The sequence below is a fragment of the Cyrtonyx montezumae genome, unplaced genomic scaffold, assembly GCF_038088225.1.
Source record: "Cyrtonyx montezumae isolate F1298 unplaced genomic scaffold, pur_monq_1.0 scaffold_8, whole genome shotgun sequence".
NCBI classification, from domain to species: Eukaryota; Metazoa; Chordata; class Aves; order Galliformes; family Odontophoridae; genus Cyrtonyx; species Cyrtonyx montezumae.
The window spans coordinates 80,309,654-80,337,146 of record NW_027072089.1 but is presented as its reverse complement, the minus strand read 5'-3'; the positions used below and the strand labels follow the sequence as shown (position 1 = coordinate 80,337,146).

Sequence of the window (27,493 nt, the reverse complement as noted above, 5' to 3'; positions counted from 1 at the left end):
AGCATATCTGAGGTTGATTTCCTTATCAAAATAGTCTCATCTTACCTAACTAGCTTGAGTGAGGAACAAAGCAGTGCCTCAGCTTGCTTCCTTGAAATTAAGTAACATTATGTGGTCTCTGTTTTGTACAGTCCACAACAGGTAATATCTCCTTTTAAGTACCTCTTGCAGTCTGGAACTCTGCTTTGTAGAAAGCATTTCAAGGAACGCCTTATTGCCATTTGCCTGCTTCCCCCAGTGGTCATGCCAAGGGCCTTCTAGTAACCTCACTGCCCCTGCAGACTTTCTCAAATTAAATCTATTCCTTTTTCTTACTAAACTTCTCTCTCTCCAGTCTCCTTCAAATCTGAAGAGCTGGGAGGAGGATGAAGTCTGCAAGTCTCATGTATGTATAGACAGCACATAAAAGGTACATGGGAAAGTGGAGTTTGTACAAAAGAATGTTAACAGTGCTTTAACTTAGATGACACTTAACATGAGATCACGCCTAGTTGACATCAGGATTTTGTAATCCTAGCCTGAAAGAATTCCTCTTCTAAACTCCAAGAATCAACTTTTCATACAGTTACCTCTAAATCCTGTATTCTGACGGAAAAGTCATGCAGAGCCCCTTGATCCACTCCAAGTGGAGCTCTTTGAACCATCCGAATCTCAGAAGCTTCAATCTGACGCCGAAGCTTCTGAAGTTCTATCAGCAGCCAAGCCTCCTGTTTATCATGTTCTCGGTTTCTTTCATTAACTATAATGGTGTTTGTGGAACCCACAGGACAGCTCTCAGTTGGAATCACTGTAAAGTGAGTTGGAGGTATACGTCAACTGCCAGAGAACTGAATTCCTACATACAGAAAGCTGATGCGGTGTTGAAGTGACCTAAGTACTGATTTGAATTGTAGAACAGAGAACTGGTACATCTGGGCTATTAGGCAGTGTCTGAAGCAATGAAATGCACCCTTTACAAAAAGATAAACTTGCTTCCTCAAGTGCAACAGTGAGGTTTTGCTTCCTAACAACTGAAAATTGATGGATTAGATCCCTCTCATCTTCTCAACAAGTTCCATGAGCTTCAGAGAACTATTCCCAGATTCACAGCAATAGAAGTAAGAACAAAATACACTGTTTCCTGGGCATGGCAAGTTTTCTTATCCTTGGAGACAGCAGTTACAGTTCTTTTACATGTCTCTGCATATGCTTATGAGACCACTTTCACATGAAAGGGAAATGAAGCCCTCTCTAACACCTCAAATGAGGAAACCCAAGCAGTACAATCTCTACAAGAAAACACAACTACAAACCTGTTTGTGGCTGCCGTGGTTGATTGGGCAGTTGTATTATTAAGGTTTGGTAGTGCTTCTGAGCATCAGTGAACTGAGTCTGGATCTTTCTTTTGTCTTCATCACCAAACATCTCTGAGCCTTGGCTGTTCCTGAGGAATTCTTGATAATGGATCTCCAAATCAGTTATTATTTTTTGGTAATCTTCCTTACGCATTGTTTTCAGCTGAAATAATAAAGAAGACAGTTTTGAGAAAGGCAACAATTTGAGAGGGTATATGACTAATGACTCATTAAGGAACACTAATTCATCTACTGAAGAACAGAGGAATCTCATTTTAGACTAAAACCGACACAGGTTGCCCCTAAAAGTATGATGCACAAAGTAACACTTCAGCTATCCATTCTTGTAATAAACATTCCATAACTTAAGAACAGTTTGCAACTCTGTCTTTTAGTATGTCTATCCATGCTGTTGCATAGTGGGAACTGGTCGTGCATGTGTATACTAAGTTCCTTTAGCTAACCTTCATATTTAACTATATCATATTTGAATGGGAAAGCATTTTTCTTCTTAAATAAAATGCCAGTTTCTGTATATAACCTCCTGTGTAACCCAGCAAAAGGAAGGCCCACAATTTCACAGAACACGCAGCTGAACAGGACACTGCAAGCACTGTTTAGAGCAGCAATGCACAGGTCATGAATGTCCCCAGTCTACAGTCAAGCCCCACTAGAGTCTTACCTTGGCAATAGTCATTGCTCTGATTTTCTCAATGTCAATCATGCAATAATGCCAAGATACCAAGCTCTTCATGTTGATATACAGCTGGTTCCACAAAGCCAGAATAGCTTCATAGTATTGCTCAATTCTGAGACAGAAGAAGAAATCTCATGGTCAAAACTTGTACATCTTAGTAGCATAGCTAAAAAATATCACAGGAAACAGCCACTGGATGGTAAGTGTTTTAATGCTTGTTCATTACTAAGGAAAAAAAAATATCTGGAAAAGGATTTATCTGTAACTTTCAGATTAATGATTAGTACACCAATGGATACACAGCTGGAATTCTCAACTTCCTTCAGTGATTTGCTTAAGAGTACAGGTAGCACTGCTAACCATTTTTTTCTCACAGTGGCAAAAAGAATAGAGCAAGATCAGACTTTTTTCTTCTCATAGGAGAGGCTGAAGTAATACCACGCACAAAATTCTAACTACCAAAGGCATAAAAAAATTATTAACCATAAAACAAACCAGGCTTTCAGACGGAACACACCCTTTTAACAACCAGGATATGTCTGTGACAGGAGCGCAGCAATGCCCAAGCTGGCTCCACTGAAGCCATCTCATGTCTATAAGCAAATTCAACTTGGCAACTCACTTGGTAGCAAGATCCACTGCTAATGGATTTGGGGGTGGGATGATCAGACTAACAGATGGCACCAACATATCCACTCCTCCAGGGCCAGTCACCAACCACTTGCTGCGCTCGTTGTTGTCCTTCAGGATGCATTCATCTCCTTTGCGCACTGTTTTCTGTAAGGAATGCAAAACAATATTCTTTTTTTTTTTAGTTAAGCAAGATGGGGTTTCTAGGAGAGACAGACAAAGATGATGCACCTAGATCACAGAACCAGGAGTGTTTCACAGCTGCTGTGTGCATGTATACATCCTGGCTTGATATTAACTCTGTTAAACCAGCTGGGAGCCACAGAACGCTTAAAGCATCTGCCAGTCCAGCTGATCATCAGATCTGGAGCTTGCCATGACATACATCAAAGACAGAGCGTGGGCACATGGGTACTGTAAACTATGCAATCATTTATGGCTGTGAGCCACCCCACAGCAAGCTGGAAGCAAATGGATGCTTAGTGCTGCAAACCATACTAGAGAAGTGACTGGGAGCAAGTGCCACAGAGCTAGATCCACCAGCAATGCCTGCCAGATATTCTGACATCCTGAGGCCACAGGTCTGGATGGTGCAGCTTACAATCCACACACACTCAAGAGTGGAAAGCTCTTCTATCATTTATCATGACTGGTGTCCCTCTATCATTTTTTGGACACCACTAGCAAAAGGCCACAGGCTTTACATTGACCTGATCACACAGAGTCTTTGAATTAGACCGGCCTTATCTTCACCTGAACAGATTTTTGCTTGTTTCACTGTGAGGCCAATTGCCAAACTGCCTAGATTTGTATAATTTTGCTTACAGTGGCAGCAAATAGTTACCTCTGTGTGAGCCGAAATTCTGTGATTCCAGAATAAAATGTGGTATGGAACATCACAGAGAGTGGATAGCAGAAACCCCAGATTGTAAACATACATCACAATGGTCAATTAGTGATCACTATAGGAGTGCAGTCTAGCTAATCAGGTAAAACAAGCTTTACAGATAAAACACAGGAAAACTAGGTAACTGGGAACCAGTAAGAAAAAAAGCAGAAAAAGAGAAAGTAAGGAGAAAATACACATAAGCATGCTGTTTAGATACAATATAGAAAAAACTTGAGCGTATTCGGTACTGAAGAGGAAGAAATGGCTACCATTAACTTCATACTCCTGCTTGCAAAAATGTTACACCTATCAGCTCAATAGTCTGTCTGCAAAATCATTTGCCATATTCTTGTTTACATTATGTCCATTTCAGCCAAAAAAAAAAAAAAAAGGAGACGTTACCAGATCCTGTTTGTAGTCACACAGAGCCTTGAGGATAATGGGTTTGTTGCTCCGGTAATCTGGGTTACGTGGCTTCAGCTGCACTATCTTCTTGGATTTATTCACCAAACTCTGCACTTGCCTCTTGTATTCAAGGATTCTCTCTCGTTCATTCTGCAAAGATCAAGAAATCACATCTAGTTTATTAAGTGGCATACATCTGGAGCTCACTGTAGGCAAAAATTCCTTATCTACAGTGGGATGAGTCTTTAGCCTAAAATGTAAAACTGTAACTTAAAGAAAGAGAAGAGAAATTAATTTTTCTTATTAATTAAATCTAATTAAATTTTCTTATTAAAAAATTAATTATTTATGTAACTTGTGCAAGCTGTTGTTTTTCATAAAGAACCACATCGTGGTTAAAGTGAGGTGTAACAGGAATAAATATAAAGAACGAATACATCACGAATGTCTTTAAAAAACAAAAAAGAGCAACTATACTCTCAACTATGACTTCATCAATTGCCATTCTATATCACCAATCATTTTTCCTCAAATACTGAGTATGGAACTGTAGGAGCTAACTCATGATGAGTGAATTGCTAAAAAACAAACAAATAAACAAAATAAACAAAAATAACAGAATCACAGTGACATAAAACGACACAATGAGTCATTCATTAAATGTACTTTTCCTTTGATGTAAAATCTATTCTACCACTAATGAATCAAAGTGGTTTTTTTTTGTTTGTTTGTTTTAAACTTTTTGGCAAGTCAGAAACTTAGAAGCTTGTTAGGCTCATTTCAAGATTTGAAAATAAATCAGCAGAGCTCCCAATTAATACCACACAAATTAAAATAACACTGATCCATTTGTAGGCTACCCCAAGAAAAGGAGATGAATACATCATTAATGCTTCAGTTTCACTCAGTACTGTTTATCACCATTCCAGTATAATTGGTATCTGAAGAGGGCAACTGTTATCCATGCAAGGTAGAACATGGTCTTTGAGTAGAGTGGAACAATACCTCCAGCTCTTTGATTTGTTCCAGCAGGCTCTGAAGTGACATGCTCTTATCACATATGAACTTCTTTCTGATGGAGTCCTGTAAGTTCTTCAGATAGCTCTCTGTGGCTTGAGCCTCTTCAAAGAACTACAGGAAAAAAGTTGTGATTTCAGTTGTACACACCTCTCACAGAAATGTCCACTATAAATTAATAGATTCTTTTCATGAGAAATCCCAGTTCATATCCAGCAGAACTGTAGCATTTACAAACATAGGATAACATTGTGTTGCATCTAATTGCATGTGGATTCAAGAAGATTTTGGTACAGAAAAAATACCTGTGGTGGGATTCACACTTTTGACAAAACTTTTGAAGGACAGAACAGATCTCCCATGAACTATTAATCATATTCACAATTTGTAAACTATTTTCTTGAAGCGCAAACATGAGCAAACATGTTGAGAGCCCTCGAAATTCTTACATATGGAGAAGTGTAAACACAATTTTATGTTACTCTATATTGCTAGCTAATAGTGTGCTTTCAGAAACATGCCAGTTCTTTTTTAAGTGTATATGTTTTAAGTGTTTCAATGCTGGAAATTGAAGTTTAAAGTGATCATTTATGAATGAATACTTGTCTAGTACTTACATAATAGAAAAGTGTGAATTCTCCACATCACTACTCACCTGAAAGTAAGCTGCATTCTCTTTCAGATGAACATCAATGCACTTGGTGATCTGAAGAATCCAGCTCCATTGAGTTTGTAGTGTATCCATGTAGGCCTAAGAAAACAAATAATATGCAGAACTCAAACCACAACATAGATCTCTCTTCCATATCTAGACTCAAGCAAATTAATTTTTATCCAAATAAATGCACATTAAATATCTTCTAGAGCAAACTAGTGTACAACAGAATAATGTAACCCTTGCAAATAGTTCCCCTACTTCTAAGCATCTACCTAACTGAAGGGAGTTACATACCTGTTTGTGGGTTATAAAGAGTTAAGTTTTTTCCTGACTTGAATTTTGTTCGATTGGCATAAAGCCTGAAGCACGTGAACAAAGGGATGAAATACAAAAACAGTAGTGCACATGAAACAATTTAATGGCAAACTGTCATGTTCTCCTTCCAAGGAGGACTGTCAAACAATTCTTCATGATGGCGACTGTTACAGCAAGATTTCTCACATACCCTTCATGTAAGTCATCTGGAAAGTTACAGACTACCTTTATTTCACTGCTGAAGCTCATGAGATTTTTTCCTTTAAGGCAGAAAATGACCACAGAGTGAATTATGAGTGATAATTCTAAGCAAACTAAATGCATTGAAAAGGAGAAAGAACTCTGTTTTTGTGGTTGTTCTTTCCTGCCAGCTTCTTTCAGCTTCAGAGTTCTTTCACACATTTAAAACTATAGCTGCAGCACTTTCTAAAGATGAAGATTCTTCCTTAGTATTGACTAAGGTGTAGAAACATACTATAAATTTCAGCTGCATAAAGTATTTGCACTGGATTAAATATAAACCCTTAAAGGGAGTGGCTATCTTCAAAACATGCCTATTGAGATAGCAGAAGAATGGCATGTCTTCCTACCATATTCTACTGCACTGAAGCTAACTCACATTAAACATAGTGATTTCAATTTACTTAGACAACTCCCTAAGCCCCTGTATTAAGTTTTACAGGCATCCATCATCAAATTTGCTAACAAAGAGATGATTCCCAAGCTCTTCAGAAGTCTGCAGCAGTTGTGTCTGCAGGTTTGCAGAAGAACGTGGTATCATTTAGTACAGCAGTTCTTATAACTGGATAAAAATTGATACGATTTTTGGCAAGCAAACCCTTCTCATGTCTAAATGCAGCATTTCATTTCTGGACTTCCACTAAGAACTTTGCCCATGTAGCAACTCAAGGAGGAATTTAAATAACATGAGGCTTAACTCACCTCAATTTTGTCTGAAGCAGGGTGCTGGTTGAGCACTAGCTGGTCACTTTCTTGCTTCAGCTTGTTGAGTTCTTTTTCTTTAAGCTCCAGTTCACTCATTCGTTTCTAAACAACCAAAACACAGTGTTAGATGAGCCTCCAAAGGCACAGCACTTAGAGTGATTTACTTAACTTTCTCCTGATAGTTCGTATAATAGTTGCATAAAAGCGATGATTGTACAAAATTATCCCTGCTAACAGTGTATATTAATTCTACTAAATGCACTGAAGCTACATATAAAGTCAGAAGAATCAAAGAAGGTGGTCATTTCAGTTCTAGCCTCTAGGCTTGCCACTTCATAGAGCAAAGCATCTAAAATGCAGCCTTTCTTGTCAAAGATGAATGATGAAAGCAAGAATTACTGTATCTTGCATTATCCAGAACAACTAACCTAAAAAGAATAGAGAATCCTCTTAATGGCATGACTTTCATTTCTCTTTTACTTTGATATCCAGTACCAACATTGACTAAAGAAACACATGCTCAATTCCCATCTCTACCCGCAGAAGACAATAAGGAACACTGCAAGCCAATCCTGGCAGTGCTCTCAATGTGCTGAAGCTATAAGGGGAAAATAGAGTATTTCCCTCAGCTCTACTACCTGATGAAGAGATCAGGACCACATATAGCAATCGCTAGCCCCTGCATAACTCCTAACAGGAAGAATTGAGCTGCTTCATACAAGTTTCCCAGTTTAACATGCATGCACAGGCTACGAGTGATTACTAGCCCTCAATAAACTGTACTGATAAAGCCAGTTTCCAATGTCAAAAGAACACACAAGTGGATTAGTGTGAGTATAACCTTCCAGTTGATATCCAATCTTGATTCAAAAGGTTGTCACATAGTACTTAATCCAACAGTGTTTTGACAAAAAAAAAAAAAAAACCTAAACAACAACAAAATCAATAGTGTAGAAATGCCATGATCAGTTCCAGTGAGACAAGCTGTTCCCCCCTCAATACGCCAAAAGAGAAATCCATGAAAAGCAGGAGATAGTGGTGGCTTACAGAGAAGGCCTCCTGCTTCCTGGAGATATCTGTGTTCCTGTCACTCCAGTCGTAGAGAAGCTCCTCTTCCTCACAGTCATTGATCCACATGATCTCTCTGCTTGTAGCTTGGATGAGGTTCTGGAATTGACGGAGCTGATCCATTCTCTCAAAGGAGTATTTCTGCAAGAAATTCCAAAATGAGAATCAATAAACACAGAAAAGCCTGTGCTGGGTGGAGAAGGGGAAGCCAAGAGAACAGCATGCACATTCATGGCTTTTTTTTTTCTGAACTAAGAGTAACAGTAAAAGCCATACAGCTATAAAACCTGCTGGCAATGGACAAAAGATAACATGCATGGATCTGAAAAACAACAGGGACTTGAAGTCACCAGGTTCTTAAGTCATTTCAAACACAAATGCAGCAGATATGCAGGCAGGCAAGCAAAAGGACACGGGAAAAAGAAATTCCTGAAAACTTAACTTGGCTTTTACTTCTGCTTGCTACTGATAGAATATCCTTGATGTTGTACCAGTGCCTTTTGCACAGATGGTAATTCATGAATTGCATCATACTGCATATCCTGTTATTTGAAATGTGTACAGGAAACAGCTTCCAATCCCAAGGGTTAAGTCTATAGTTTGCATAAGATTCTTGGTACATGAAGACATGGGCAAGATGCACAGCGCTTCTAACATAGACCAACTTTGCTGCTATATCTATTCCCATTAAGGAAGTAGGATTCTACTTTGTACCTGCTTAGTGACCAACCTCCTTCATCTGGTGCAAACTAGAAACTTCCTGGTGAGGGTAAGTCAATTATAAATCAGGTAATGAATTAATCTCAAGTTCATGCCTCAAACTGAGCCTTATATAAGCCACAAAACACTGCTGAATGGCACTACTTAAATATGTGTCTATCTTGACTACCACCCCAGTGTTAGAACATAAAACATTTATCACAGAAGGTATGAGACACAAAAACACCCTGTACTTACCAGCAGTCCTTCATATTCTTCCTCCAGCTGGTGAACAGCAGCCTTCTCACGCTGAAACAGAGAGCAAATATTTAGTGTGCCTATTAATTGAGAGGGCTAACTTTCCTACCTTTCAAATAAGCAGAGGGAAGGAGGGAAAAATAACCCTTCCACTCTAGCCTGTCTGAGAGAACAGAGCTCCAGAACTGAACCCCTTTTTCTTTAGATCCCTCTCCTCTTGTCCACGTGAGGAATTACCAGAAAAGATTTGGGACAAAGTAAGCCTTTCTCCTACATCTAGTTGGTGGGTTAATCACAGAAGAAAATAACTACTGCACTTTCACTGGCTTCTTTATTCCAATCAGAAAATTTAGAGATGAATGAGAAGATGTAGAAAGGTTAAAAAAACAAACAAACAAACACAAAAAAGTTCTAAACTTAGCCCACGGTCTGGGCTAAGCACTCACATAATACTTCTGCTTTCTTATTTTAACATAAGAAGGTGGAAACAATTACTCTTGGCCATTTTCTCACCGAATATATCCCCATACATAATTGCTAGTTTGGGTACACAATGATGAAATGTTAAATAATACTAAATTTTCATTATAAAATTCGACTTATTTCAGTGGATAATAATGAAATAATAAATACTAGGGTGGGAAGTGATTGCTATCACTACATCAGTGCTTTCTGAAGAGAAGCTCTGCTGTTTGGCATTATGTTCTGCAACGGAACATTGGCATGCCAAGGATACAAATCTAGACCAAGCAATGTGTAAGGGAAGACAGTAATTACCAGATCTGTTTTGACTTTGTCCAGGTGCCAGCGATAGTCTCCAATGGCATTATGAGTTCTCCTATGGTCACTGATCTGTTGCTCAATGGACGCCGCATCAAACCCCCATTTCACCAGCTCCATTTCAGCCTAGAAAAAGGGAAAGCATTTGTACTTTCATTTCAAACAAGACACTATTACCTAAATCAGAGCATCAAGGTTGAAAAAACATGATAACGCAGTAAGAAGTAAAACCAAACCGGAACATTTAGAATAGCAGTTAAAAATTTCTTCAAATTGCCTTCACTTAAACTGTGTGACACGTTCTCAAAATAGATGAAACAAAGGAGAGAAATACTTAAGTTGCTTGAAATTAGATAAGATGAAGCACACTCAGTAGTGTAGTTTAAAGTTTTCTAAAACACTATTCATGCAATTCCTATGAAAATGTACGATCAGGTTCTGCAGCCCAGTACACCAAATTCCATTTTAATTCATGTAACACTACTGACTTCAGTCAAAAGCAGTCCAGCCAAATGAAAAAAAAAACCCAAAACCAAAACCAAATAATAAATACAAAAAGAAAAAAGACAAAGCAGAAGCCAAGCTATGTATCAAACAAATTGAAAGGACTGTAAAACACGCCGTTTGTCTTGTATTTTGGCAGCTAGGATGCTGAGTAAAAATCTCGAGAAACAGCATTTGAAAGAGCAGTAATACACCTGGATAATTACTAACTTGAAAACTGTCTGACTGCAGTTTTTTGTTTCATTATTTGCAAATACTAAAATCCACTGAATTGGCAGCTCAAATCCTCAAATTCCAAAGCATCTTTTACTCTGTGAAGGCAATCACAATCCATCTCTTTATGAATGCCTCTGTGAGCATATGCACTGTAGAGAATTATGTATCTTAATCTTGGGTTGGGACTCAGTTTGATAATTATCAGCCTGGGGCCGAATCTCTATGAGTCAACAGATGTCAATTAAGCTTGAACCACACTCAGGCGTAGGGGTTCAAAGGCAAGGCTGAAAATGTTCCAAGAAATAAAACCATTTTACATCCAGCCCTCTAAAAGTTGCAGGACTTTGACCCTTCTCATTACATTTATACAGCCTAGAGAGTCTGTAGCAATAGCACCAACCCTGAAAGACTGCCAATATGCAAACAAAGGCTGTCTGGATATCAGTTGACCTTCCTTAATTCTGCAGTGGAAATCTGACCAGTCCTGTACCACCTGGCTCTCCTGTCAGCAAGCCACCCGGACATAAGATACAAAAACATGGGCAGAAAACCACCACAGCTGCTCAGACCATTCTCTGCAATCTCATCATGTTATCTGGTCACAACATGAGCAGATAGAAGGACAACGGAAAGAAAAGGTATGGTGCAAAGTTCAAAATAAATTTTCCCTAAAAAAAAAAAAAATAAAGCTCAAAAGCCTAATAGGAAGCTAAATGTTTAGATACCCTACCTCAGCTTTGCTTTAGGGATTGAGAGAAAGAGAGTCTTTTTCTTTCACTGGAGCTATTGAGGGGTGCCTAAGTAGGGAATCATGTGGCATCTCTGGGAGGTGCAGCATGTTCAGAATCTTTCACCACTGGAAGGAGGCCCAGTGTCTGTCCAACATCACTCCTCAAGCCATGGCAGGTCTGATAATTAGCCTACTCTCCCACACTATGTGGATAGCAATCATTATCTGCTGCTGCTCTACTGGCACAATGCCTGTAAATGTTAGCACTCAAAAGAGCACAACTCCATTTCTCTTTCTTCCTCTAAAACAGGTCATGATATGGGAGGGCACTGGAAGACCAGACTATGACTAGCACTCACGTAAGTATGGGAACTGTACATAGCTTTCCCCTGTTCATCTGGTTTGCATAACAGCCACCTGGTAAACACCATACGTAGATAACAATGACAGGATCACTAAGCAACAACCTAATAAAAGAGAGATAAAAATAATGCAACTTTAAATTACAGGGAGCCTACAAATTCTATCTCAGGCCTCCCTGCTCCTTTCTCCCCTACCTGTCACTCAGTAAGTGCTGTCCCAACTACAAACACAGAACTTCCACACCATCAACACAAGAACACTACAGGCTCTCCCTGCATGCTTCTACTCCAGGACATGTCATCAACAGCTGTGGATAAGCAAATTTATTCTTGGCATGCAATGAAAATGCTGAAGCTGCTTTTTAGGCAGTGACTTCTGGAAGTCTAGTTCTGAGGCAATTAACTCTACTTTCTAGCTCCCATTTTGATAAGGATGTATTAGAGGAGGAAAAACTGCAAAATACTGCAAAATAATAGTTAAATCTGTGAAGCTGGCCTAATCTGTAAAGGGTTAAAACAAATAAAAAGCATAAAGGAAATATGTGGAAAGAAGGAAGGAAATATTGAGCACCATAATCTCTAACACAAACATCCTAATGTCATTTGTTATGCTAACAGCTGTCTCATTTTTTGTTTTTAAACCTGACTTCCACTTTTTCCCCTGCAAAAGAAGATTCCCAAATCCATTTTTCTATTTCAGTGAAAATTCACTACATGCACAATGCTGCAAGCAAGAGAAAAAATAAAATAAAATAAAATAAAATAAAATAAAATAAAATAAAATAAAATAAAATAAAATAAAATAAAATAAAATAAAATAAAATAAAATAAAATAAAATAAAATAAAATAAAATAAAATAAAATAAAATAAGGAACTTGAACAATATAGTAGCATCTAAACACACTTTTAATGTTCTACAAGCACTCAAAACATCACTGCATGCAAGGTGGCACTCATAAGCAAAATTTTATCATTGTCTCCAGGTTTTGTACCGATTTACCTTCTGTTGCCTCATCCAGTTTAAGCATTCACTTGTGACACGTTTTGTATACTCATCCCAGCCTGAACCACTCTGAGAGGAGTAGCAACCACCACCTTTGGAACTGGCCCTCCTGGCACGGGGAACGCTAATGGCTTTGTACAGAGCACGCATTTGCTCTTGAAGTTGAAGCAGCCTGAAAGGAAAGGAACCAGTTGCTTTCTACAACGTAAACACCCAGAAAACATGACAATACAATTCCCATCTCCTACTGAACCACCAGGTATTCAAAAAGAAATGCTGATAGCACAGGCTGTAGAAAAAGATATAATGACTAAAATTAAATTGTAACTATCAAGACATAAAAAACGTAAACCACTACAAGGCCTTTCTCCACCTTAGCATGCCCCAAAAAGACAGTTTTCTTTCTATCTTATTGATTTCTGCCTGCAACATCTAAGAACATAAGCATTTCAGACACCAAAGGATTACATCTATCACATTCCTTGTCCCAGCCCTTCCCTGTAATACCTTTTCTGATACATTTCACAGGGCTGATTCATCTGCCTTAGCTCTCTGATCAGCCCATCCAGGATGTCCATTTGGTCATTTGCCTGCGCAAAACATTCTTCCAGATCTCTGTTTCCTCTAATCTGGACACCATCACCATATTTCAGTTCCTAAAATTAAAACAAAAGAGATGGAGATGTACAATTTACTGCAGAAACTCATATTGTTTTGAGAGTTACGTTATGAAAACTGATTATTTTTAATTTCTATAAAAGGTTTCAACTGCTAGGTCTCTGACTGACAGATTTAATTAGCTGAGGGTAAATTATTTGAGGATTCATAGTCGTTTGAAAGTCCTAACTACGAATAAAATATACAGGAAAATTTGAAAATATAATACCAACCAAACATTTCCATAAAGAACAGCACAATATAACTGAGTTTTATTTCAGAGGAGCCAAGGCTGCACTCAGTTTGCTAAGCTTTTAAGACCATATGAATCAGAAATGGCTTTTGTGTTCAAAGGAAAGGAAGCAAACACAGTCCAAGATGGAACCGGTAAACTTAGCTCCCAGTTCCTCAGATGTTTTTCTAAGACTCTAAGAGTTATAGCCATTGCTCCTCTCCTCACAAGATACAGAACGCATCTCATCTTTCTAGGACCAGATCCAAACCCAAGCACATTTGCATCCCTAAAGTCTACACAAATTCTCCATGTGTCTCCAGTGCACTGGACCAGCATGGTCACAATGTTTCAAGAAGGAAGACAAAGCTTTTTGGTCTCATCCTATACTGACATGACCAAGCTGAACTCAACATAATCCAGCTGTGATTTGATTTTGCAAAGAAAATGTTGATGGGCCTCATTTTTTATTTTTTTTTCCTGAGGGACAAAGTAAACAACAAATAAACAAAAAAATAGCAAGCACTGCATGTTGTGTCACCAAGCTGGAACTAAACACTGCTTCCTTTTAACTTCACTGCAATAATATTAATCCTTAACAAGAGGCATTATTTATTATGGCATTGATTTTACATAAACATGCTCTCATAGGCTGTATCACTGAAAAGGAAATAAATTGGCATCAACAGTTCATTCCCAGAGGAATTTTTTGTTCCCAGAGGGTCAAAAAGTGCACATTAAGTCACGCCTACTGCAAGAACTCTAAATGGATTCTAGAACTCAATGGCCTCAACAGCAAGATGTGCTCACCATCCTGCACTTCCTCTGACTTAGTGGCAATGAGTAACCCAACCCCAGATACAATGGGTTTGCGTAGCATACAGCAAAGATCTAAAATAAGATGAAAAATTAGATGCAGTAGAATTTATTCAAAGGGTGTTTTACTGATCTTTTTTGGCATTGTGTTTTGCTTTTTAAAATCAAAAAGGCCTCCTTTCTTTAACCAGCTTCTGTGTAGATAGAAGTAGGAGACCTAGCAAGGATGCATGTTACTCCACTCTGAAGAGTAAGTGGCAGCTGCCCCACAAAAATAGCTGAAAGGGGAGATGAGATGAAGAACCAAAGCCTCTGAATTCAGTCAACAATGTCGCATTCAATATCTACAAATATTCATAATCACTTCTAAGAAGAAAAACCACTCACAGGTTGTACAATGAGCTCAGCTCTCATCAGGCAATCCGAACAGTTTTGCAGAAGCTCCTGAATGGTGTTCTGACGTCTGGAAACTGTACAGGTCCCATTCTGACTGTTGGTGAAGAGAAGAATAAGATGAAGTAAGTACAAAGTAATCACACTTTACAAAGAGAAATGTGAAGTAGGAATTCCCAGTAGCTACAAGAAGTTACATGAAACAACAAATCTAGTTAGGCTTTGGAGAGACAAACATGCTAGTTCTACTCCCTCTTACTTCACTGAAGTTTAATGCTGATTCCACAATGGCAGAGCCACTTTGAAATTGCATATCAGCAGACATGGAATGACTACACAGCATTGTGCAGAAGATGGAACCTCCCATGAGTTTAAGAGAAAGGTTTTGCTCCAGTATGGGTATTTGCAGCTGTGACAGACAAAACTCTGACAGTAGCATGGTATGAATAAATTATTCATGATCTTAGAGTCAACACGTTAGAATGCAGTCTCTAAGTTATATTATCGTGTAAGTTATCATGCCAACCACTGAACTTAAAGAGTACAAAAGGAATGCAGGATTCTCTGCTATGCAAGTGCATGAACACACAAGTCACAGCAGATACACAAAGGGCTCTTTTGTAAGAGGAAATGATTAAAAAAATCCACAGTGTCTCAAAAAGCCATTACCAGATGCTTAAGCTATTAAAAAAGAAAAAACAACCATGTAGGGGCTGGAGTTCAAGGACTTGTTTTTCCACAGATAAGTAGAAGGGGAGCTTGGAAGTTCCATGTAAAACTACTGGATAAGAAACATTAGCGGAGAAAACTGCACAAGTAGATAACGGGGTCATTATTATTGTCTTGTATAATCTACTGCAACCACACCACCAGAAGGTTGCTTTTCCAGGATTTTCTCACCTTGGGACCATGCCACCAAAGCGAGCCACTGCTAGCTGAAGATGGGTGAGGTGCTACGAGATAGGAATCATTCCTTACTGATGGAATCAGAGCTTCCATGCAAGCTCGGGCAGCTCCCAAACCCAGGCACTTGCCAGTAAAACTGAAGTAAACCACTACTAAGAGAGGATAAGAAACAAAGAGGCTTCCAAGCCCTGCCTAGTTTTCTGACTGTGGTGTTCATAGCAGGTAAGCTCCTCCATTTTAAATCACTGAAGGCCCAAATCTTCCGTACAACACTGACACTGAATAAGACTGTTCACGCAAGCCTGTCCAACTCAACATAACCAGCATGTCATTTGGGCACTCTGGAAAACGTTCCATTGACTCTGATCATACTTAGCAAAAGGAATTGTAACATGTGGTAGAGCTGTTCTTGGGAAAAATCACTGCAGTGAAGGGAAACATTCAGCAGTACACACTAAGAGGGGTTTGCAGTCTATGTAGTTTGTCCTTCAGCAGCCAGCCATTCTCCTACAAGCATTTCTTGAAGAAGTGGAAAGAGTAACTTTACAGCTGTTCTGGTCAGTACCTGGGAATAAACCTCTGAAGACACAGACAGGCCTGGAGAATCACTGGATAACTTCAAACAAGCTGTACATACACAACCCTTGCTTACACCATGACCCTTCGGCTGCATAAACACTGTACACCCTACTGTGCTATGCATGCCTGTATATCTTGGAAACAGCTTAAAGAAAGCAGTTGCACAACTGATTTTCTGCCAGGCTTCCCCATCGGTTTCCTTTTCTAAATCATTCCTTCACCTTAGGCATAGCTGCTGTGTTTGGATCGAGAAGTATCTGACTGCATCTAAAATTTACATTAATTACACCTACAATTACGCTCATTAATGAAACAGTAAAGAAGAGAGGAATCTTCCACATAATTTTCTCTTTTTAGAACACAAGAAGGGTATTTTTTCTTCAATTGCTTTTGTAATTGTCTCCTGACAGCTGCAAATGCCTGATGTCCATTAAAGCCAAAGGAACCAGACCTCTACACTAATAAATTAGTGTATATCCACCGAGTTCTGTGTAACTTGACTGACCTCAAGGCAATTAGTTCACCTTACACTGAGAGAAGTCTAAATAATGTCTAAACAATGGCTGTCACAGTTAACGTACTCAGAAATTGTTAAAAAAATGTATTTTCTAAAATCAAGCTACAAGAACAAATTGCAACACAGAAAAATACAGAATTATAAGTATTCTGTGTTCATCCCAATGTCCAAAAAATAATAATAATAAAAAAAGTTGGAAAGCTGAAGATGGCTTAATACAGATGCACAGAATGGATTTAAGGCAGGAGTAAATGCCTTGTAGTGAGAAGCTTCACAGTGCGCACTACTGAAATCTTTAAATGAAGCTCTGTAACTTCTTAGTTTAATGGAGACATCTTAGTCATGGGGACATTCATAACAAGAAAGCAGCAAACATCTGAGACTCTCGTCTGTCTAAATAAAGACATAATCAAAAGCAATGGCAGAGGTTGTAGCCTTATAAAATGAAACCAGGAAAGAGCATGGTAGCTCAGCATTCTGGGGCACAACCAGAACCAGCAGAAGCCCACACAAGGAGCTTACAGTCTGGAGGAAGAGCTCTGCCAAGACAACATGAATAAGGCCGTTACATCTCAAGAGGATTTAGCTGCACAAGTATACTCTAGAAGAGCTGACCTCAACATATATTGGTCAATTTATCAGATGCAGTGAGGACAATCTGACATGAACACAAGTTAAATCTTTGCCACTCATGCAACAGGGAAGCATTTAACAAGCAGTTTCAAAACCCTCAGCTCTGATACACCTCTTCCTGAAGCCAATAGGCCTTTTACAGGAATGAGTAGATCAAAGCAGAAACCCCAGTGTAGAGTAAACAGACATCCAACCTTGAGATATAAGGAAAAATCCATACAAAGGAATACAATATCCCACATGATAGTGTAAAGGAAGGAGAAAAACACTCGACTAGAGTCAACTGTGCAAATCCTAACTCATAAACATGGTAGGTGGCATTATAATGTGGAGGCACAAAAGAACCTGGACTTCTGAAGTAAGTTTACTTTACTCTTGTAAACTAAATCCTCTTTAAAATGACATTTGCAGCCCTCAGAAGGACATAGGACCCTTACAATCCTCACACAACACATTTAGTGGTTTACCCATAAACAGTATTTTAGAATCATACAAAAGCTCAGGTTGGAAGACCTGGTTCCTGCTGTGGGCAGGATTAGCAATCATCAGCTCAGGCTGCCCAAGAACCCATCCAGACTGGCCTTGAACACCTCCAGGGACGGGGCAACACAGCTTCTCTGGGCAGCAATGCCAGTGCCTCGACACACTCTTGGGTGAAGAATTTCTTCCTAACATCCAACCCAAACCCCCCACTTTCAGTTTAAATCCACTCCCCCTTGTACTTTCTCCTTTCATTTACGTGAATGATAATTAAGTAACTGTTCGTAGCAGCCACAATGACATTCTGATTTGATTTTAACCCAACACAATCTAAAGCTCAAACACATGGATAGGATCTTGCTGCATCAACACTGCAGACACACCGGGCAATAAGAACGGGCCAGATTTTCACTTGGTTTAGAGCACATCTGTAAATACAGAAAGAATTTTCAAACTTTCCAACTATCTGTGCAGAAAGGTAAGGAAATGAAGGTTGGATCTTTTAGCCAGATTTGCAATACTGGAAAGCTAGGACACCTAAAAGATACAGACATTTGCAAAATCCTGGCTATGCTGCTTTGTGCCTGCAAAGTCTGCAGAACTGCACTTAGCAAAACAACCCAGACCTTAACTACCTCTTTCTACCTGTACCTTGACATGTCAGACTGCAATACATATTTTGAAGGCAACTCTTGAATTTTAAAATGACACCATGAAACCAAATTCTTTATTAAAATGACCTGATTTTAATAGCTATTAATTACTAAAGGTACAAAAGAAAACACATAAGGGATTGTGTCTTTGTTTTAAAGCTATGAAAATACTTCAAAAGGCAGAATAATCAAATCCAAATTGATGTGGAGGAGGTTTCTTTATTGCCTTGCTGGTGAGTCCTGCATTTCTGAAATGGGTTTGCACTGTACTGGTTAAGTGCTATGCTCATGAGAGCTGCTGGTGTCCAGAAAGAGGAAAAAACATTTGCTGCTGCCGTCAGAGGGTGGTGAGTGCAGAGCAGCACTTCAGAGGGGGCACAAAGAAGCATGTCTGGCTGGCAGCACCACGGTCTGCTTCCCAGTTCCCCAAAGCTTTGGAAGCGCAGAAGTGATACTCATGGCCCCATGATCTGATTCAAGAGGGTACACACCAGGTCAGAATAATCCTTGTTAAATGTTTTGATTGCTCCACAGAATGTTTCCCTTTTTAAAAATCCAAGCCTTTTTATTATTATTATTATTATTATTATTATTATTATTATTATTATTATTATTATTATTATTATTCAGAAAGTAAAAAAAGTTTTAAGAAAGGTCTTTTTGCAGTTCCAAAGTATCAAGCAACTCCCATAACTCAACAAGGCGGCTGAAACTGAGCAAAACAATAGCACCTCCTATTTTTTTTTCCTCCATTCACAGAGACTTGTTTGAACAAGCAATAGGTTCATCAAGGGATTACCCGGTGTGCTCACTGTAGGTGAGTTAAAAGAAAAACCTGAACTGGAACAGCAATCTCCAAGCACACAGGCTGCACCCATCGTCAGTGAGCTGTTTGTGTGCACCTGGAAATCAAGTGTTAGGAAATGGATTTGATGCGTAGGAAAAGTTTGACCCATATACTCCAGAAAAACTGATAAAAGGTGGTTAACAGCAATATCCATGAAAATACAACCAAAAAGTGAACTACAGTTTGCCTGAATACAGTTTAATTGAACTCTGACAGCCAAATGCAACTGTCAGCAAACACCCAGCATGTTGCAGGGGAGTTGGAGCAGATGGCCTTTGAAGGTCCCTCAACGATTCTGTGATTCTATGACCAGGGATTTTCTAAGTGGGTTCTCCCTCTGCACATTCTCTGCTCTCACTGGTTCCATTCTGGCACACTGCAGCCTCATCAAACACCTTCATAGTTGGAAGCACAGACCACACACGTAAGCCGCAACGTGATAAATCACAAGAAGAACTCTATCTCACATTATTGGGCTCTTAATCCATTTAGGAGTGTGCAATAAATAAATAAACAAACAAACAAACAAAAAGGCACTGGTGACAACGTTAAAACTGCCAGGTGCCTCCAGTGGAAGCAGCAGGATTTCACAAGGGGCCCAGCCACACCTATTTGAAGAAATTCTCACACTCCTGAGCGGGACTTTTGCCATTGGGATGAGTCACTGGGAGTGAAGGCACCATTTGCAGAGGCAGCAGCTGCTGGCTGTATGCACGTCCGCACAGCCTGTGCTGGGAGGGAGGTGCACCTGGAGCCCACGGCTCAGCACGGCACTGTGGCTCCTCCAACAGCTGTCTGAAATACGGCTGTGCATGACAGCAGCTTTCGTGCTTTCAATAGCTTGCAATGGAACCGATCTCTCACAGGTACCTATAAAAAGGTGAGTTAGGAGAGGCGCAACGTGGTTTCTTTATCTCATGGCAGCATTACCAGCTACTGGTAAGAGCTGTTCTCCTGCTGGCTCTGCTAGTGCAGCAGGCATTTGGCAGCTCAGGCACATTCTTTATACTCCGTCTTCTGATAGTTCTGCTTGTCACTGGAGCAGCTCTCATGGCCAGCACTGCACCATGGTTCACCTTGGGCATGATCTGCAGACCACCTCAAGGCCAATAGGAGAGGCAAAACCTTAATTCTGTTTGCTTTAAGTTTACTTTGTCTGCCAGTTCCCTGCAAGTAACTTTGTCATGGTTTTATGTCAAGGCTTCAGTGTGAATTTCAGTCTCCTTTTCTACATGTAACGCACTGGCATTACATTAACCTTCAATCATATCTTGTGTGTAAACCAATTAATTCTTGATGGAATGCATTAGTTAGTGACCATAAATCTTATGCTCTTTTTTTTTTTTCTCCACCTGATCTCAGCAACGACAAATAAAGCTGCAAAACTGTCCACTGTCGTCTTCTCCACCAGCATCTCCCTGTCCCAAAGGCATTGATAAACACCTGGCTGATGAATTGGCAGTTTAGGGATGCGTGACTCAACGTCAAGCTCAGTATCTGTACCCAGGGCCAAGCTCATCTAGAGTTCCCAAGCCAGAAGAAACTGGGAATGTTGTAAAAGCACCCTGCTGAGCCCTAAGGGTAAGGAGCGGCTTATATTGCTGTGACTAATGTAGCACTCAGCACAGACTTGTTTGGCAGAATACGCCCCAAAACTTACTAGACTAGACCCTATGTTGAATCCTACTGCATTTAAAATTCAGTTGTAGGAATTTTCCCCAATGAAAAAAAAGAAGTCTCTGTGTTTTTAAGTTTGGTAACTGACCCTGAAATTTGACATTAACGATATCAGGCTTAACCATAATCAAAACCAATCCCAGAGATCATGGCCCTGGTCCTGAAAGCGCAACTCATATAGGATTTAGCAGATTTTCTGCACATGTGCTAAGTGAGGCCTGACTGCTTTTTTCCACCAAATGGCACCAAAGCCCTCTTCTCTGTTTTGAGACACATCATTCAAGTCAGCACCAACCCAAAATAAAGCTATGTAAATGAGTAAGGTGCAAAACAACATTTTGCAGATGTTCTATCAATCAAACATTATAGTCACACATCTTCACGTACATAAGATTATACATAAAATACATGTACATATCCCAATCTCAGTAACAAGGGTCTTAAGTTCCACAAAGAGAACCTGGAATGAGGTGAAAAGGAACTTTCATTGTAACGCCCTTGCCAAAATGGAGATATGAACATTATGTTTCAGAAACTCAATGAAACTATGTTGACAGAATGCTGTTAACCTCTTCATCATGTCTGTGATGAGGAGCCACAGAAAACTGAAGGAAGAAGCATCTAGCAAGCTATGGTCTTGTTTGCAATACCTAACAAAAGCCAAAGAACGCTAAATAAAAGGAAAGTATTCTCTAGTGAAAGTCGGGACTAACAGGGAAGTCACACCACTGTAGCCACGCTGGAATGAAGTCTGGAAAAAGAACAGTGAGGAAGCAGCATGCTCTGCCATTCGTTTTTCTATGTCTGCCTCTATAACTCAGTGAAGCTACTTGTGATGGAGCATCTCTGGCAAAACAGATCCTCAAAAATGCAACACAGCAACAGTATTTTGGAGTCCTGAGGTGAGCTCTCCCTTGGTAAAGCACCGAATTGCTATAATTACACTGCAACAATAGGTATTCTCATATTACTGCAGCGGTAGGTGGACATCTCCCAGCAGCAGCTAGTCAGAGGGCACAAACCGAACCAAAAGCGAAATGAAGAACTAAGAATTTTGCAAAGTAACAAACAAATATAGGAAGAACACAAGGCCGGTCCTTCATTCAGCAGTCCTGGGCAACAGATGTGAAGTACAGCTCTCAACGCTGGGTAGGGTCCCTAATTCCCGACAGCCTGATTCTCATGGGGTACGCGTGGCTTCACGTAGCCCGCACGCTGCCAGCTGCTGTTTGCTTACTGCACACACTGAACTCTCATCCTCCTGCGATCCGATCAGGATGTCCTAGCAATAAAACCAGGGCTGAACTTGAACCGTGCGACAGCACTCCAGAAGCAACTGCCGGGGCCAGCGGCATCAATATAGAGACCAAGAGGTCCCGGAGAACTAACGCTGACCCCAGCCAACCTACCCGTACCCGTCGGAGGCGTAGTCCCCCCCGTAGGTCTTCTGGTAATAGTAGGTCTTGTGGGTGTGGGTGCCGCCGCCGCCGCCGCCCACCACATGGGAGCTCATTTCGTAGCGCAGGTCGGTGCCCGAGTCGGCCCGTGCCATCCGGCCCAGGGTGTTGATCCGCGGGTGCGAGCCGCCGTTCATGCTCATGGCGGCGGGGAGGAGAGGGGGCGAAGCGGGCAGCGGGGAGACAGCCGACCCACAGCCGGAGGGGAGAGCGGCATTCACCGCCCGGGGAGCCCGAGCTCAGGGGGCGGCGGGGCGGGCGGGGGCCGGGAGGTGAGCGAGGGCGGCTGGGCGAAGCAGCGCGGTCTTGGGCGACGGCGGCGGCAGCAGCAAGAGGAAAGGTCCCGTCCCGACCCGTGCAGTCCCCTCCCCGCCGGCACAGGAAAGGCGAAGCCACACCTTTCGGCGGCGGTTTTAAGCGGCGGTGCGGGGCGTGGAACCGCCTCGCCTTCAGCCCGGCCCGGTGCTCTCCCAGCCCGCCCTCCGCACCGGCGTGGCCCGGGCTCCCCGGCTGCTTTGGTTCCTTCACATGTTCTCGCTACGGAGGTTGTGGCCCCATGAAAACCTTCCCAACGAGTTTAGGCGAAGTGTACCGCTTTGCTTCACGAGCCAGCGTGGCTTTGGTGAGGATGGCTGTGGCCGGCGTACCAATGACGCCAAACATCGTGCTGCGGCTCCGTGAAGGCAATTTGGACTCAAAACCCTGTTAAATCGGCATGGTTATACCATGGATGAGCGTGCTTTGCACGCAGCGGCCATCTCCCCACTGACGTGCTCAATGGGAAAGCAGTGTAAATGGCTCCACCAGTTCATAGATGCACCAGAACCACAGAGATGTAGGGGTTGGAAGGGACCTCTGGAAATCATGAAGGCCAATCCCCTGCTAAAGCAGGTCGCATCCAGGCAGGTTTTGAATATCTGCATTGAAGGAGGCTCCACAGCCTCTCAGGACAGCCTGTTCCAGTGTTCCGTCACCTCCAAAGTAAAGACCTTTTTCCTCATGTTCAGATGGAACTTCCTGCGTTGCAGTTTGTGCCCATTGCTCCTTGTTCTACTGCTGCACACCACTGAATGGAGCCTGATCTCATCCATTTTGAACCCGCACTTCAGACACTTATAAACAGTGGTGAGATGCCCTCTCAGCCTTCCCTCCTTCAGACTGAACAGCCCCAGGTCTCTCAGCCTTTCCTCACAAGCGAGATGCTCCAGTTCCATCATCTTGGTGGCCCTCCGCTGGTCTCAATCTAGAAATGTTGTCTTTCTTGAACTGAGGAGCCCAAAACTGGACAGAGTACTCCAGATGTGACCTCACCAGAGAGGTCCCCCACGCAGGAGCACTGACAGTATTCCAAGCCCAGTGCATTTCTAAAACAGCCCTGAAACTTGCACAGCCATGGATGAAATATTTGAATTGTGTCATGTGCTGCCTGTACTTGTCCATGTGAAAGAGGGTATCCAGAAGCAGATGTTTAAACAAACATTTTCACCGTGCAGGCTTTCTTGATGCCTGAAAGTTTAGTTTTACAAAGTAAAAAATGTCAGATGCTAGAGACAAAATTGTTCTAACACATTTGGGTGTGTGCAGAGTGTCAGCAAAGGCAGTTTGCTGCAGGGTGTCCTTCATTCCTTCACTCTGCCATCAGCTCCTTCATTCTCAGCCATCGGCTACTGGTTTGTCTCAAGGGCCAGCTTGGAATCATCTCTTGCCCATGCTTAATTGCATTTCATCAGCTCTTCTGGCCCTTTGACCACAATGTTAGAAAGTTGAGGAAGGATGGTTGGATTTTAAGTAGTTGTCACTCATGGATAAATCTGCCAAGGTATTCTCCCAAAGTGCAGTACAGCCAGCCAACCTTGTAAGTCACCTGCATCAGTAAATTCTTGGGTCCCTTTCTATCTTTCCTCCACCAATCATTTTCCTGGTATTTTAGATCTGAATGATAAACCACGTCCCAACTCAAACACATAAAAGGACAACGCTTTCTGAACTATTCAAAAAACAACTGAAAGAGAGCAATCTTCTCCAGTGCGACTGTAAATAGCATGAGAAACCTAACCTGCTGCTGTAGGTGGTGTTGGATGCAGCACAGTGGAAGCCAAGAGCTGTTCCAAGCAAAGATGATGTTCCTTGGGGCTGTATGGAGTGCTACAAAGTGGCAAAATATAAGTTGGCCATTAGCTGTGAACTACTACAGCGATTTCCATATTGGAATATTATTCCAATAATACTATTGAATCATTAAGTAGCTGTGCATATGTCAATTGATTGATAAAGATATATGTACTTATGCAGATTTGGGGTGTTATTTTGAATAAATTTGCATGAGTTGATGATTTGACATTACATTCCAAGTCATCAGGGAGCAGAATACAGAAACAGCAAGGCTGAGTAAGAGCAACAAATACAGTCGGAAGTTTTCACTACACAGATCTCTACATTTGTGACACTTGCATATCTGAAGGTCAGATTTTCCAGTGCTGATGCATCGAGTCAGGCACTTGCAAGTAAATATAAAAATGGTAAGCTTTTTTTTTTTTCAGCAGGTCTCTTTGAAAGTTATCTGTTCATATGTATGTCTATTTAGAAATCTAAGAGTATTACAGTGATTTGGCTTTCTTGCTGAGTTTTAGCACCACCTCCAATCAGCCCCACCTGTTTCAGCTTGGGTTAGTGTGCCAGCTCAGCGAGACACTCCATTATTCGTGATGGAGACAGCATGTATGTGATACACCCAGAGGCCCAAATGACTCATTGTTACCTGGACATGTTGAAAAATGTGCTTAAGTAGCAAATGGATTCTGCTGGTCCTTCTTGCACAATTAGCCCTGCTGGAACTCAGAGGAGAGGATAAGTAACAGCTCAGGGCTCCCATGCGAGCCATTTTCACGCATAGGCAGTAGAAGTAAGTAAATACGGATATTTTTATTTTGCTGAAACAAGTAAATTTCTGTGGGTGCTACCGTGGGAGGAATTGGTGGAATCAGTTACCTTGAAACAATAACAAGTGACACGGGTATTGCTTAAAACTCACTGTGGGAAAGCGTCGGAGTGGTAACTTGGAAGATACTGCTTCAATATTGCTTCACTGCTCTTAAGAAGGGCCAGGCCTGACATACCTGAGGCCACATCCCAAGTTCCTTGACTTTCTTATACTTCAAAGTGCTACTGAGACCAAATGTCCAGTAAATCCTGCAAGCCTTGGTGTCTTTTTCTTCCCAAGGAAAACTCCATGCAGAGAAGAATGAAATGCAGTAATTTGCAGCGTTTGCTCATGCCTTTAGCAGAAGGTGGAATTTTGTTTCTTTACACACGGATGCATGAAAACTGTCTGGGCCTTAGGGGTCTGTTTTTAAGCAAGTCTGTCAAAGTGGATATAATATGCTCTCCTGGCTTCTTAAACCAAGAGCTAAGGTCTGTTCTACAGGCCTGTATCCTAACTCACCCCCTCAGGAACTGTATTAGCAGGATGGAACTCCATGAATGCAAAGATGATACAGTTGTGTCTGAACACCACATCAGCCAACAGAGGGAAGCTGCTTTATACACAATACTAGGGCTATGCATTATCTCTCTCTTAAGGTTTTGTAGAAGATTGTTTCCCAACTCCAAATGATATAGCCAAAAACTGTGTTTCAGGCTTCTGATTCTGGGTAGTGGGTTTTTAATTATTCATGGTACTACCTAAGGTGACTGTCTCTGTCTATACCAGGAAGATAACTACATGTAAATTCATAAACTGAATTCCTCCCTGTGACTTGCTAATTAGCCTATAACAGCAGCTGCTATCCCCTACTGTTCCACAAGCCATCTTTTGAGCTTATTTAATACCATCCTCTCTTTGATACCTTCCTTGCATGGAGAATACATACGAAGTAGTTGAAACACACTCATAACTGATGGTAGCTGACATTCAAAGCACGAATATGACCTGCAAACTGATTTTGTTATTGTTGCTTATGAAAACTAGGTCTAGAATTCCAAAGACTAAATCGTCATGGTAAGACAGAATGTGACTTCCGTGTTCCTACCTCCTACAGTTCTGCGTAGCAAAGGCAAGTTTGCACGTGCAAGCCATTTATCTGGCTATTTATCTTTGCAGCATGATTGCTGTGCATCATTACTCCTGTGCAAAGACTGCCTGGGAAGCAACAGCTTAGCCTGAGTGGCAGCACTCTCAAAGTCCATGTTTCTGAGGAAATGAAGGTCAGTCCTAGGAATTTCCACATCCTCACTTCACTTGACCTCAGAAATCCCAAGTCTTTACTCTGAGTTTCCTTCTTAATGGGGGAAGAGGTTTGCCAGCTGGCACTAGCAATAACACCTCTACAGCAACTGCATACAGCAGCCTGAAATGTCATTAATAACAAAGCTAGAGAGCTCAGAGGACTTACTCCAAGATATCTCTGTCAAGGAGAAGATATATCTTATATACACTCAGCTGTTGCCTAATTATGGACAGATTTAAAATGCCCTGCAGCACAATCCATTTTAAAAGATAGATATGCTCCAATGAACGTTTGGAGGGTTTGAGGAGGGTAGGGAATGACTGACACAACATTCTTCATGTCAATCTATAACTAGCCAAGCACAGGATTTTCTGCTGAGGGCTGTTATTCTCAGGTATCTGAACACCAGCTGTGCTCCATTTAGACAGTATCACACTACCAGTTTCTAGTAAGGTTAAAAAAAAAAGTATTTGAATTAAAGTGGAAAATGCATCCTAGGACCACGAAAATCCTTTTTCTGCCATGCAAAAATAAAGGGTGTGGTGAAGGATGCATCAGCCTTGCCAAACCTGACTGACTACTCAGACAAAAAGTTTCAGAATGCCTTGCTGTTTTGCTTCAGGTGAAGGGGAATAGCATGTGACATCCTTTTCCCACCAGGGTCCTACCATGACTGACTGTTCACACGACATTTTCTACCCAGCTCCTGAGTTTGTGTTGCTGCAAGCAGAGAAGCCTAACAGTGACAGTACAAGGTCAATTATTTAATGATGTGTTATTTCTGTTCCTTTAAAAACTCCCTTTATAATGACGTTTCATCAACACCTGACATTTGCCAGCACTTGAGAAGTTTATAGGAAGGTACTTAATAGTGCTGACAGGAATACAAGGTTATGTCTGACTAGCTAT

The 27,493-nt window shown here is 41.0% G+C and overlaps 1 protein-coding gene across 4 annotated transcripts in view; it reads right to left on the bottom strand.

The window, feature by feature from the left end:
• The window catches only part of DSP (desmoplakin), a 36,694-nt gene extending 13,963 nt beyond the window's left edge, over positions 1-22,731 (bottom strand). For 3 of the 4 annotated variants that reach the window (XM_065753405.1, XM_065753407.1, XM_065753408.1), the window contains exons 1-15: positions 22,311-22,731; positions 14,604-14,706; positions 13,019-13,167; positions 12,509-12,683; positions 9,693-9,821; positions 8,916-8,966; positions 7,938-8,099; positions 6,888-6,992; positions 5,628-5,723; positions 4,961-5,086; positions 3,953-4,105; positions 2,654-2,808; positions 2,017-2,143; positions 1,293-1,497; positions 570-787 (exon numbers count right to left, since the gene is read on the bottom strand). In XM_065753405.1, the coding sequence (XP_065609477.1) occupies positions 570-787; positions 1,293-1,497; positions 2,017-2,143; positions 2,654-2,808; positions 3,953-4,105; positions 4,961-5,086; positions 5,628-5,723; positions 6,888-6,992; positions 7,938-8,099; positions 8,916-8,966; positions 9,693-9,821; positions 12,509-12,683; positions 13,019-13,167; positions 14,604-14,706; positions 22,311-22,501 (2,145 nt within the window). In that variant the 5' untranslated portion in view covers positions 22,502-22,731. The remainder of the gene's footprint in view (positions 1-569; positions 788-1,292; positions 1,498-2,016; positions 2,144-2,653; positions 2,809-3,952; positions 4,106-4,960; positions 5,087-5,627; positions 5,724-6,887; positions 6,993-7,937; positions 8,100-8,915; positions 8,967-9,692; positions 9,822-12,508; positions 12,684-13,018; positions 13,168-14,603; positions 14,707-22,310) is intronic. The other variant, XM_065753406.1, reaches the window with a different exon arrangement.
• Positions 22,732-27,493: the final 4,762 nt, after the last annotated feature.